Source organism: Pseudorca crassidens, chromosome 9, assembly GCF_039906515.1.
Source record: "Pseudorca crassidens isolate mPseCra1 chromosome 9, mPseCra1.hap1, whole genome shotgun sequence".
NCBI lineage: Eukaryota > Metazoa > Chordata > Mammalia > Artiodactyla > Delphinidae > Pseudorca > Pseudorca crassidens.
This window is the reverse complement of record NC_090304.1, coordinates 52,121,070-52,135,381: the sequence shown is the minus strand read 5'-3', so window position 1 is coordinate 52,135,381 and position 14,312 is coordinate 52,121,070. Positions and strand designations below refer to the sequence as shown.

The 14,312-nt window shown below is 42.5% G+C and overlaps 1 protein-coding gene across 3 annotated transcripts in view; it reads left to right on the top strand.

Annotated features, from left to right (window-relative positions):
- Positions 1–14,312, top strand: part of FAM168A (family with sequence similarity 168 member A) — a 199,127-nt gene that overhangs the window by 167,108 nt on the left and 17,707 nt on the right. For 2 of the 3 annotated variants that reach the window (XM_067750276.1, XM_067750275.1), the window contains exon 3: positions 6,858–6,938. In XM_067750276.1, the coding sequence (XP_067606377.1) occupies positions 6,858–6,938 (81 nt within the window). Of the gene's footprint in view, positions 1–6,857; positions 6,939–11,139; positions 11,167–14,312 lie in introns of all 3 variants that reach the window. The other variant, XM_067750274.1, reaches the window with a different exon arrangement.

Genomic DNA, 14,312 nt, shown 5'->3' with positions numbered 1-14,312 from the left:
TAGGGTAAAAATTAAGTCAGATAAAGAAGTGCCTGGCACAGTGCTCAGAACGTGTTACAGATTCAAAACTGTATCCTTCCTCTTGCCCTCTTCTTTTTTATTTTGAGAGAATTAAAGATTTTTGTTTTGCTTGTATGGTTTTTTTGGTCGCCCCTAGGGTTGGGGGACAGTTTTCTTCATTTTAATTGTGAGCTTCAGAGCTAAAGCTCTGTCTTCATTGCATAAGTGTTCCCCCTGCTCACAAAGGAGTAATCCTCTTTGTCTTCCTGACCCAAGGAGTTAGTCTTCCACTATCTTTTTGATACTCTGCTATTTTTACTTCCTAAAGATCAAGTAGTTTCAGAAATAGTTTCTGATTTCTCTTGAAAGTAATTTCTAATTTCCATATTAATCAAGAAAATAGCTTTACATTTCTTCAGTCCTAATCCTAGTAACAAGTAAAAGGGATTAGATTGTATTAACATCTGTAAAGCAGTTAAAATGTACGCATCAGAATCCTAGGAAACCTGATCACTACTGTAGCCTTTGAGGTACAGAGGAGAAAAGCTCACTTGTGTCCATTTATTCTCTTCACTCTTGACCTCCAAAGAATATAAATACAGGAGGGGCACACTTGTTCCCAAGGAGCAAGTCATAGTTATTTGGTAAGTGTGGAAAAGGCCAGTTTCTACCACTGATTTACTGAATAATCAAAGCCAAAATACCACTTTACCTCTTTGAGCCTTGATTTCCTTATCTACAAAATGGGGAAAGTAACATTAGTGTTGTTTTGAGGCTTGAATGACTTAGCATGTATGAAAATATCTTTTGTCTGAGTGGTGGGTGAAATATCCATGGTATATTATTTGAATTCCATGTCTTTACCCCCAATGCACTTTAACAGATCCAGGCAGTCTTGGGGAACTGGGACTTGGAGTGCGCTCCACTCGCTTTGGTGGGGCAGAACCTATCCAGAGTCTTGGGAGTGTGCTGAGAGGAGACTTCAGCAGGTAATAGCCAGTCTAGCAAGTGTTACTATGACCTGAAACTTACATTCTAGTAGTGGGAGATCGGCAGTCTCCCATAAATACGTAAACATATAGTATATCAGGTTGTTAACTGCTGTGAAGGAAAACAAAGCATGATAAGGAGCACAGAGAGTAATGAAAGTTGAAGGTGGTATTTTAGAATGTAAGGTGACCTTTGAACAGAGTTCCAGAAGGGAAGAAAGGGTCAGGGTAAAGGCTCTGAGATGGGAAAGTGCTTGACACATTTGAAGAACAGCAAGGAGGCCATTGTGGCTGGAGTAGATTAGCATGTGGGCAAGGAGAGGAGGTTAGAGAGGTAGCTGATGGGTCATTGAAAGGATTTCACCATAATTGTCTTGGGAAGCTACTGTGGGGCTTAAAGAGAGGAGTGTCATGATCTGATTTAATGTTTTAATGGATCTGTTCTGGCTGCTGTGGTAAAGAGACTGCATAGGATCAAAGGTAGAAGCAGGGAGACCCCTTAAGAAGCTATTGCAATAATCTAGGTGAGAAATAACAATGACTTGGACTAGGATAGAAAGTATGTAGGCAATGAGATGTGGTCAGATTTTAAATATATTCTAAAGGTGGAACTGAAAGGATTTGCTGATGGATTAGATGTGGATAGGAGAAGAAGAGTAGAGTCAAGGATGACTCTAAGATTTTTGGCCTGAGGAGCTAGAAGAATGAGTTGTCATTTACTGGTGTGGAGAAGAAGCTTAGAGAACAGATTTGGAAGGGAATGGGAAGATAAAAGTAAATATTTAGTTTTTGAATGTCATAAGTTTAAAATAATAATAGCTAACTTTTTGAAGTCTTAACTGTTTGCCTGGCTCCTAGTACTTTGAGGTCTTACTAATTTAATACTTATAGCAACCTATTAAGTAAATAATATTATTATTCCCACTTTACAAATGAGAAAACTAAAGCACAGAGAGGTTAAGTAAGTGGCCCAAGGTCACACAAATAATTAGTGGTGTTGCTGGAATTCAAACCTAAGCTTAGATCTAGCTCCAGAGACCATACTCTTAGCCACTCTACCCATATAGCCTTGATGTCTAGCAAACATCCAAGTGGAGATGTTAAGTAGGTAGTTAGATACTGTGAGTCTGGAGTTCAGGACAGCAGTCCAGTCTAGCAATATGAAACTTGGGCATAGGTAGTGGACAGATGAAACTGAAAAGGTAAGTTAGGGTCAGTGACTGTAAAGGGAGATATGGTCACAAGAAGACAAAATGATGAGATCAAGACCTAAAAGGCAACCTACCCTTTTAGGTGTGGTTAACCCATCAGTCCTGCTTCATAGAGCCAAGGAAGGTACAAGGCAAGCCACTTATGGATGTCCCCAAAATGCTACCCTTCATCCTTCTGCCTGGAATGTTCTTCCTCCCCTTTTTTTGTCCACATCAAGGGACACCTAGTGCCCAGTATAATCCCTGGCAGACAATAGGTACTAAATAAATGTTGGTAGATAAAGGCCCCTTTTCTGCTCACTTTACGTCCTTGTCATGGCACTTTTCGGGCTGCATTCTAACTGTCACTTCGCTTCCCAAATTAAACCCTTGACTTTCTCCTTGAGAAGTGGCAGACCTCCATATTGCTAATTAAGTGACAAGTTGGCTGCCTTGGTTCTGAAATCAGAAAATGATTGGGAGTAAAGAGAGATGAATTTTCTTTGGAATTGGAAAGGATTTAGGGAAAGGTATATTAACAAAGATACATTATTAAAGCTCAATATTTATAAATCCCAAAGAAGCTTTTAGGGATTTGGGGATTTAATCTTTGACTTTTAAAATCAGCTTTCCAGGGCTTCCCTGGTGGCGCAGTGGTTGAGAGTCCGCCTGCTGATGCAGGGGATGCGGGTTCGTGCCCCGGTCTGGGAGGATCCCACATGCCACGGAGCGGCTGGGCCCGTGAGCCATGGCCGCTGAGCCTGCGCGTCCGGAGCCTGTGCTCTGCAACGGGAGAGGCCACAACAGTGAGAGGCCCGCGTACTGCAAAAAAAAAAATAATAATAATAATAAAAAAAAAAATCAGCTTTCCATTGTCGGTCAAAATACCAATGAACATTTAAAAACTGCAGGGAGCAATGAGACAGGCACTTACACACTGCTAGTGTGAGTACAAATTGATAGTCTTTCTAGAAAGCAGTGTGGCAAAGTATGTGAAGATTCTTAGCATGTCACTTCTCATCATTTCTGCTGCTACTTCCCTGATCTGAGCCCCATCATCTATTGCAAGGAGTTTGCAGTAGCCTCCTAACTGGTCTCTCTGCTTCTCTACTCTCCCCCCATTATAGTCTGTTTTCCACACAGCAATCAGAGTGACTCTTTTCAAACATAAGTCAGACCATGTTATTATTCTGCTCAAGACCCCATCATGGCTTCTCATTTCACTCAGAGTAAAAGTTGAAGTCCTTACAGTAGCCTGAAGGCCCTACACGAACTGACCAGCCTTCTATCTCTCTGACTCCTCTACAACTACTTTCCCCCTCGCTTGTTCCACTTTAGCTACACTGGCCTCTTTGCTATTCCTCAGACATATCCCATATCATATACTCCCAACTTAGGGCCTTTGAACTGACTCTTTCCTTCCTGTGAAATGCTCTTCCTTCAGCCATCTTGCTTGGTTAACTCTATTTCCTTCAAGTCTGTGTGGAAACCTTACTTTCTCAGTGTGTCTTGTACTGGTTACCCTATTTAATAGTGCAGTCCCAACACCGTGGCACATCTGATGCCCTTTACCCTGCCCTTTTTCTCTTTTCCATAGCACTTAAGACTGTTTTTTTAATATTTACTATTTATCCACTGCCTTCTCCAACCCTCTTAAAATATAAGCTCCACAAGGGCAGGGATCACAGTGTCTGGCACAGAGTAGATACTGAAATATTTGTTGAATGAATGGGCTTTAAAAATAGCACTATCTTTTGACCTAGAAAGCTCACTTCTAGAACTCATTCCTGAAAAAATAATCAGAAATGCAGCCAAAGATTTATTTGGGTTGTTCTCATACCTTTATTTATAATAATGAAAATTTGAAAACAACCTAAACCTATAAAAACAGAGTTATGGTTAAATAATTTGCTATATCTACATAATGGAATATTATCAAGATATTAAAAAGTGTTTTGAAGAGAATTACGTGGGAAAATGCTTATAATGTTAAAGTGAAAAAATAGAATTTAAAACAACATTTACCCTTATCTCACACCATATACAAAAATGAATTAATGATGGGAATTCCCTGGCAGTCCAGTGGCTAGGACTCCATGCTTTCACTGCCGAGGGCCCGGGTTCAGTCCCTGGTCAGGGAACTAAGATCCCCACAAGCCATGCAGCACAGCCAAAAAAAAAGGATCAATGATATAAATATAAGGGTCAAAGCCTTAAAACTCTTAGAAGAAAATATAGGGTAAATCTTCATGACCTTGGATTTAGCAAGTGTATTCTTAGATATGACACCAAAAACATGAGCAACAAAGGAAAAATAGATAAATTGGATTTCATCAAAATTAAATCTGATAAAGTGTTTTTGTTTTCTTAGTTTTTAATGGAGTATAGTTGATTTACAATGTTATTAGTTTCTGCTGAACAGCAAAGTGAATCAGTTATACATATGCATATATCCACTCATTTTTAGATTCTTCTTCCATATAGTTCATTACAGAGAACTGACCTATGCTATACAGTAGGTCCTTATTAGTTATCTATTTTATATATAGTAGTGTTGTATATGTCAATCCCAATCTCCCAATTTATCCCCCTCACCCCACTTTCCCCCCCAGTAACCATAAGTTTGTTTTCTACATCTGTGACTCTATTTCTGTTTTGTAAATAAGTTCATTTGTACCATTTTTTTTTTAGATTCCACATATAAGCGATATCATATATTTGTCTTTCTCTGTCTGGCTTACTTCACTCAGTATGACAAATCTGATAAAGGTTTAATATCCAGAATACATTAAAAAGTCCTACAACTCAACAACAAAACAACCCGACTTTTTAAATTGGCACATGTTTTGAATAGACATTTCTCCAAACAAATGTACAAATGACCAGTAAGCACATGAAAAGATGTTCAGCATCATTAATCATTAGGGAAATGCACATCAAAACCACAAAGAGATACCAATTCACACCTGCTAGGATGGCTATAATTTAAAAAAAATAGAAAATAACAAGTGTTGGTGAGGATGTGTAAAAATTGGAACCCTCGTGCATTGCTGGTGGGAGTGTAAAATGGTATAGCCACTGTGAAAAACAGTTTGGTGGTTCCTCAAAAAGCTAAAGATAAAATTACCATATAACCCAGCAATTCTGCTCCTCAGTATATACCCCCAAAAATTGAAAACAGGGACTCAAACTGATACTTGTATATCAGTGTTCACAGCAGCATTATTCACAATATCCAAAAGGTGGAAACAACCCAAGTGTCCATCAACAGGTGAATGGATAAACAAAATGTGGTATATATATACAGTGGAATATTACTCAGCCATAAAAAGGAATGAAGTTCTGATACATGCTAAAACATGAATGAACTCTGAAAAAATTATGCTAAGAAGCCAGGCACAAAAGGATAAATAGTGTTTGATTCCATGTGTTAGAATACATAAAGTATCTAGAATAGGCAAATTCATAGAGACAGAAAGTAGATTAGAAGTTAATCATGAAGAACCTAGGGGCAGGACAGGAATAAAGATGCAGACCTACTAGAGAATGGACTTGAGGATACGGGGAGGGGGAAGGGTAAGCTGGGACAAAATGAGAGTGGCATGGACATATATACACTACCAAATGCAAAACAGATAGCTAGTGGGAAGCAGCCGCATAGCACAGGGAGATCAGCTCGGTGCTTTGTGACCACCTAGAGGGGTGGGATAGGGAGGGTGGGAGGGAGAGAGACGCAAGAGGGAGGAGAAATGGGAATATATGTATATGTATAACTGATTCACTTTGTTATAAAGCAGAAACTAACATACCATTGTAAAGCAATTATACTCCAATAAACATATTAAAAAAAAAGAAGTTAAGATGGGTTATGGGAAGAGGGAATGGAGTGTTATTGCTTAACGGGTACAGAGTTCTGTTTGGGGTGGTTAAAAACTTTTAGAAATACATAGTGGGGATGGTTGCACAACATTGTGAATGTAATTAGTGCCACTGAATTGTACACTTAAATGGTTAAAATCACAAATTTTATATATATTTTGTCACAATTAAAAAACGTTTTTTTAATCCTTATATATAATATGCAGTGGTGGACTGGATCAGGCTTGTGTGGGCTCTCTAGACCCAATTGTGAGCTTCTCAGCTACTTATACTTATTCAGTGATGTTGGTAGCTTGAAATTGGCCATGGTTGGGAGTGCTTACACCATGGAACTTAGCAAATGCTACAAATAGGGCTCCGCCCCAATCCCCTTGAGCCAGTTGTTAAATATTTACTAGCTCACCACTGAATATATGTGTATAAAAATGCATGGAAAACTGTCTGGAGACATAGATGCCAAACTGCTATTATCTCTGGGGAGGAGAGTAGTATTATGGCAGGAATGTGAAAGTAAACTTACACTTTCTACCATACATACTTCCATAGTGTTTCAGGGTTTTTTACAGTGAGCATATAGACATATATCTCTTGTACTGCTTTGAAAAAACAGACAGAAAAATGTGTATATGTTGGGACTGTGGTATTGGTGATTTTTCTTGAGAGGCTAAAAGCAGTCACATATACTACCTGAAATGGCCCATGAAGAGGCTGAAGGCCAAGCTTGGGACTTGGATTCCATTTCCTCAGAAATCTGCTTTCTTCTTGCCCAACTAAATGACACTTTTTTGTCTCTTCATAGGTTACCCTACAGCCTATCCAGCTGCAGCCCCTGCCTACAATCCCAGCCTGTACCCCACCAATAGCCCCAGTTATGCTCCAGGTAAGGAAAAAGTGAAGCCAGCAGTGGTGAGTGGGGTGGGAGGTGAGGCTCTATTTGGGAAAAAAAAGCCCGAAACACTTGCTGGCCTTTCCATGTCCTAAATTGCTCTGGGCTCAGCCTGTCCACGCTTGATTGTTCAGGGAGTCCCCTCTGGGAACTGGGGCAGTTCAGCCTCCGGGAATAGAATTTCTTCCATTCTCCTTGGGACTTAAAGTTGGCCCATCTCTCTTCTGCTGGAATATCTGAGATGTGTATCCTCCTCACAGAACCTTTTCTGCTCTGCCAGTATCCACACCCAGTTTTTGCTCGGTTTCCCCTGAGGCTGCCGTTGACACACACACACACACACACACACACACACACACACACACACACACACACACACACACACACACACACACACACACACACACACACACACACACACACACACACACACACACACCCTCACCCTCGGTTTCCCCTGAGGCTGCCGTTGACACACACACACGCACACACACACACACATCCTCAGTTTCCCCTGAGGCTGCCGTTGACACATACACGCGCGCACACACACACACACCCTCGGTTTCCCCTGAGGCTGCCGTTGACACATACACACACACCACCCACCCACCCACCCACCCCTTCCTGGACGTGGATTTGGAAGAGAGTGAGAGACTTGCCACATTTTCAAGCTGCAGCGAGGAACTTGTTTTTCAAAAATAATAAAGGCCCAACACTCCTTGGATAGAGGTTGAAATAGATTTGAAAGTATAGAAGTTTGTTTCAGTTTGGGAGCAATGCAGAGGTTTTACCACCATCTTGACCCCCACGCTCAAAAAAACAAGCCACTCTCAGCTGGTGCTTTAATACTCAAGGAGCAGGAGAAAGAATGTGGGCTCTGCAGTTAGTAAGTCCTGGGTTTGAATCCTGATTACTCAACTCACTAGTTGTGAGTCCTTAGACAAGTTACCTCACCTCTCTGAGAAATGTGCTACACCTACCTCATGGTTGTAGATGGTTTTATGTAAGTTCCTCTTCATTTACTCAACAAGTATTTATTTGCTGAATGTCCTCCCCACTAGAATAGAAAAAAGGAAGGATGCTGTCTTTGCCTGAAGTAGCTTACAGTCCATTTGGAAGCTGACGTGTGAACAGATTCGTGGCTGTACAGTGTGGTGAATATTGTAAAAGGAATATGTACAAGAGGAGAGGAAGTGGAGGAGGGAACAACCTCTGCCTGGGGTTGAGGGTGTAAGGGGAGGCTTCACAGAGGACCTAGCAGTGGAGACTTGAGGGAGAAGTAAGAGGCATTCTTTTTTGTTTGTTTGGTTGTTTTTTTGTTGTTGCTGTTAAGAGGCATTCTTTTAAACATACAGAGGAAGAGTTGGGCATTCTAGGCAGAGTAGAGCCTGGGCAAAGACATGGAGGTGTGAGGAGTGACACTGAAGAACCTTGAAGTAGTGAGAATGGTTGAAGCATAGGCTCTAGGGTGGCGGCGTAACAGATGAATCTGGACTACAGATGTGCAAGGGCCAGATTTGGAAAGGCCTGGAATGTCATGATAATACCCTCATTTTCTTGTTTAGTAATTATTTTTTTTTAATACCATTTGTTTCATTTGGCAATTGTGACTTTTTAAAATAATTTATTTATATCTTATTTATTTTGGGCTGCTTTGGGTCTTCATTGCTGCGCAGGCTTTCTCTAGTTGTGGCGAGCGGGGGCTACTCTTTGTTGCCGTGCACGTGCTTCTCATTGCGGTGGCTTCTCTAGTTGTGGAGCACGGGCTCTAGGTGCGCAGGCTACAGTAGTTGTGGCACGTGGGCTCAGTAGTTGTGGCTCGCGGGCTCTAGAGCACAGGCTCAGTAGTTGTGGTGCATGGGCTTAGTTGCTCCACGGCATGTGGGATCTTCCCGGACCAGGTATCGAACCTGTGTCCCCTGCATCAGCAGGTGGATTCTTAACCACTTCGCCAACAGGGAAGTCCCTGCATGCATTCTTTTTTTCATTTTTTAATTAATTTATTTATTTACTTATTTGTTTATTTTTGGCTACATTGGGTCTTTTTTTAAAATTTATTTTTATTTTTGGCTGTGTTGGGTCTTCGTTGCTGCGCGCGGGCTTTCTCTAGTTGCAGTGAGCGGGGGCTACTCTTCATTGCAGTGTGCGGGCTTCCCATTGAGGTGGCTTCTCTTGTTGCAGAGCATGGGCTCTAGGCGCGCGGGCTTCAGTAGTTGTGTCTCATGGCCTCTAGAGCACAGACAGGCTCAGTAGTTGTGGCTCACGGGCTTAGTTGATCCACGGCATGTGGGATCTTCCCGGACCAGGGCTTGAACCTGTGTCCCCTTCATTGGCAGACGGATTCTTAACCACTGCGTCACCAGGGAAGCCCCCCACATGCATTCTTAACCACAACATTATAGTTGCAGTCGGCTAGAGAGAAATTGAGGTGTTAGACTAGAGCAGTCAGATTAGAGAGGAAAGGGAGAGCAGACAGGAAGAGCCTGAGATTGTGGGGACGTGGGGAAGGGAGAGATTGGAAAGCTCCTGGCATGTGTAAAGTACTGATTAAGTTTTAATTTTAAAGCACACAAAATATCAACCCACGTCTAACTTGATTTTCCCCAATTTTACTTTTGAAAAGTCAACATATTTCTAAGCTGTGACTAAACCAACCCAGACCATTTTCTCACACAGTCCACTAGACAGGGTGGTATTAGCACATTGTGTCAGAAAGCCCCAAACTGGGAGTTGGAAGACTGGAGTTATAGCACTAACTCTGCTACTGATTTTGGTGTGACTTTGGGCAGATCCTTTTCCCTTTGGAGTTACACATACACACAGCTGGTCCGTGTCATATGTTGGGAGGCTGGCCTCTGCTTCTACCAGGTCTCCTGACTGCAGTGGAGGAGCTGACTCAAGGTCAGAGAGGACAGTGTACGTACTCTCAGCTTCCTTCCAGAGCTGGCCGTTTGTGATGCTGAGAGATGCCTGCGGGATAGAAGCCTGCAAAGGAGCCAGGCTCTCAGGTTTAAATTCCTCTCAGCTTTTTCAAGAAGACCAAGAAGTTGCTTCAGAAAGAGCTATTTTTAGCAGCTCTAAATACCCAAAGATGTCCTCTATCCAGGATGCAGGGAAATATTTCACTCCTTCATTGGTTCTGAAAGCAATGTGGGTACTTGAAGCTTTCTTCCAAGCTCTTAGTGACTTCAGGGATCTTACTTAAGAACTGTTTGGCCCTGCAGAAGGCAGAGCCAATAGAGACTTGTTTTCAAAATCTGGAGACCAAAAGATGGGTCATATTAATGGTAATCTGACTTGAAAATGAAGGGAAAGGATAAACAGGATAACTAATATAGGTAAAAATGAAATACCTCCTCACAAAAAAATCTGTTTATCAGTCATTGTCATCTGTTGTCTCACTTGATTCCATAGCAGCATTGTAAAGTACAGTTACTCCCATTTTGCATATGATGAACCTGGGGAAGGGGAGGGAAAAGGAATTTGAGTTTTCTGAACACCTGCCATGTTCCAGACACCATGCAAGTCTTGTCACAAATCTTAATTTTTTTTCCGTAATCTTGTGAGTTAGAGCTTCTTGCCTTCAGTTTTGCTCAGAGAGGTTAAATAACGTGTCCAAAGTTGCACAGCTAAAAAGCAGTGGAGCTCAGATTCAAAGCCAAGCTGTCTGCCCACAGTCTGTGCCCCTTGTACAGCACCACGCTCTCCCAGAGGTCTCAGGGAATTAAGTGCCTCTGCATTGGTCCTGGCCCTCTAGGACTTTAAACAGAGCTCTTCAGAGGCCAAAGATGATTGGTTTTGTCCCTGAACCTTTACCTCCTCTAGCACATAAAGCCTCTGTCATGTGTGAAGTCCCTTTGCAATGCTTGGGAGACTTGAAATTTATTCTTAGCATGGACAAGCAAAGAGCAGGAACTTGGACTTACATACTTCCAGGCAGCTTCTGGGTCAGCTGCCTGGAGGATGTCATGGCATCCAAGGACATACCCTTCCTCAATGAATGGGCTTTCCTGGATGGCAAGTCTGTCACCCTCTCCAGGGTAGAGGTACTTTGCACCCTCTGCGTTCACTGTTTCTTGCGTAGCCTGGGGGAAACTGCTTTTTTAAGACAAAGTTTGTTTTTGTAACTGCAATATGTACTACTTTGCACAGATTCTTAGTGGTAATTTCAACTAACATTTCTATCCAACAGAGTTTCAGTTCCTGCATTCAGCTTATGGTAGGAGAGCTATTTTTCCTCATCTGTATTATGGCCTATGAATGTGTTATCTCGTAACAAAAGTAGATCCCCTCTCCTTCCCTCCCCAAATCCCATCCCCTAGGCTTGGGCTCCCCCAGGTGGCTCAGCAGCAGTTCCTGAAGCATGCAGGAACATGTCTGATGGTGCAAAATCATGGGTTGGAGACACACACGAACCGTCCCCTAGGGCAGCAGTGAAGGATCATGGCACTAAAAGGCGTCTCTCCCCTTCCTCACCTCTGGGGTCCCATCTGACCTAGGTCGGAAACCTTTACCCTCACATGGCTGCTGAATTCAAACAAACAAGTGAACAAAAATTCCTGGGTCTCTATGGCTCCTCTGTTGGCTTTATGGCAGCCCCTGCGGAGGAGTACCTGGATTATGCCTGTAAGAATGCAAAACACCAGTCTGCCCCACGATCAGACTTTCCATCTCCATTGGCAGTCTCACATGTTTGAAGACCTGGTTAACTTTAGATACAATCTATTCCCTTAGCCCAGATCTTGAGCTCTGGCTCATTTGGGGGGCATTTTCCTGGATGGTGAGAGGTGAGGGTTAAGTGTGCTAATAAGCCAGGGACCAGAGCTGGATTCTCTGGGCAGTGTGGACTCCAGGCCCAAGGCACCACGGGAACTTCTGGGCACCTGTGAGGGTCCCAGCAGTGTAACTTGACTAGGTCCTTTTTTGTCATAGACAGGAAGGGACCATAGGAGGGACTTGCTGCTTTCACCACCCTCACCTGGGCTGCTCAGGACAATGTTTTCGTAAAGTCTCTGCACACTTTCTCGACTTTTAACCTTGAATTATTTGGATGTTGAAAATTGAATTTGTGTGTGGCACATCTTTTAGGAGATGAGCTGTGAAAATCTCTTCTTGCTGCTGCTGTGGGCTGCGTGATCTTGGGCAATTTGCTAATGTCTCCAGGCCATAGATAAAATGTTTTATTCCAGATGATCTCTGAGGTCCCTTTAAATGCTAACAGGTTGCCCTCTTATAATCTTATTCTTTCAGTTTTGCTAGTCACAGACCCGTTTCTCTTATTGTTTATGAGGAGTCGTGTTTGTTTGCCTCAGGATATATGAACTTGAACAGAAGACTCCATATGAAGTGAGAGAAGCTCTCCTGCCTCCTCACCTCTCCTGTTATAGCATCTGAAATAGAAATACTAAAGTGTATGTATGGAGCTCTTCTCTTCACAAAATGTTCTGTCCCAGACCCTAAGCTGGCCCTTTGAAGATACAAAGTTCAGTAAGACAGGGTTCCTGTTTTCAAGGAGCTCAAAGTTTAGCGGGGGAGATGGACAAACTAGCAAGTACAGGGGCTTCTAAGAATCACAGGAACTGGGATAGTGAACCAAGTGGGATACATGAGGGGGCTGTGATCAAGAAGTGGGGAAAAGAAAGGACTTCACAGTAGAGGTGAGTCTTCAGCTCCTGGTTGATGGATTAATAAATGTCTACCAGGCGGTATTTGGGGAAGGACATGCCAGGAAGAGTGAGCAGTGTGAGCAAAAATACAGAGAAGTGATGCTTCTTGGCATCGTCTGGGAATGGTGAACAGTTTGTGTGGCTGTCATGTAGGGTTTGAGAGTGAGAACAGTGAGTCTAGAGAGATCATAGGACTAGATCACGAGGGGCCTTGAGTGCCACACAAGGAGTTAGGTAATGGAGAACCATGGAATGTTTTTAAGAAAGAAGTTTTTGTGATTAGGTCTAGGTCTTAGAAATATCACTCTGACTGCAGCTTGGAGATTGGAGTTGGCAGGTTTAAAAACAAACAGAACAGTGAGGAAGCAGTTGCAATAATTCAGGTAAGAGGTGATGAGAGCTTCCATTGGAGCTGTCCACACCTGTGGGGATGGAAGAGTAGACAGACACCACAATTAGAAACTGTAAGACTGGCTGACACTTGATCTTTGATCCTCACAATCAATACTATGAAGCAATCATGGAGTGGTTATTATTGCCATTTTATGAGACAACAGACCTGAAGTTTAGAAAGGTATAGTGACTTGCCCAAGGTCCCACAGCTAATAAGTGGCACAGCCCAGGCTAGAACTCAGATTTCCTGACTTACTACATTGTTCAGGATGATGGTCCCTTGCTGCCTCTCCTCCTTGTAAGTGTGCTTAACAGATTGTTCAAGTGTCAGAGGGCGTGAGGGCCCCGTGTCCAGGAATGTGAACAACCCAGCACTTGGACGTGGGCCGCATGCTGTGACTGGGCCGTGGCCCTTCACTGCCATGGGTTCTCGCTCTCTCTTTTTTTAAATTGAGGAATAGTACATATATAGTACTACATAAAGTGCAAAAGTACGTAGTCTCAAACGTACACCTCAATAATATTTGACGTATATACACTTGTATTTATTCAAAATATAGACCATTTCTAGGAGTTGGTACCTTTCATGGCACCCAAGAACAGGCATACCTGTCAGAGCAGCGTCCTCTATTACCACGCCTCTAAAAGCTTCAGTTGGATTGTCTTCATCCCACAGCTGAGCTCTGAATCACTACCAGCAGCAGAATGGGTTTCTTTAGAATTGTATGTGGACGTATAGCTAACTAATGAGGAAGTCAAGTCGACAGCTGTTATTTGTTGTTTTTTGTTTTCAGCCTTCATATTTATCCAGTTATTTAAATTATTATGTATTCATATATACAGAAAAATATAGAAGATATTAGTATTTGTTTTCTTTATAATGAAACCAGAAGAAAATACCCACTTCTTCAGGAACATGTATAGGTTAGCTCACTTGCTCAGTTGGGAAACACATAATCAAAGGCACAGTCACACTTGCTTCTTTCCTGGTTAATCTGGAACATTGTTTTACTGTGTGTAATGCTGTCTTGTTCACTCTCTGGTTGGCGTGTGGCTGTGTTGCATCCCCAGCTAGACCATAAATACCTGGTGTGCGGTGACCATGACCCACGTGTGTTCCTGTCCACCGTGGCGCTCCCCTCAGTGCTGAGTGCAGTGTAGGCCTCAGTCACTCTTTGGTTAATTTTGATTTACTTACTTTAATTGTCACACAGTCCTTTAGGCTAATGTCAGACTTTTGGCTTATGATTCAAATTATGGTAAAGATGCACCACTTGGGTTAAAAACTGGACCAGAACAGGTCCTC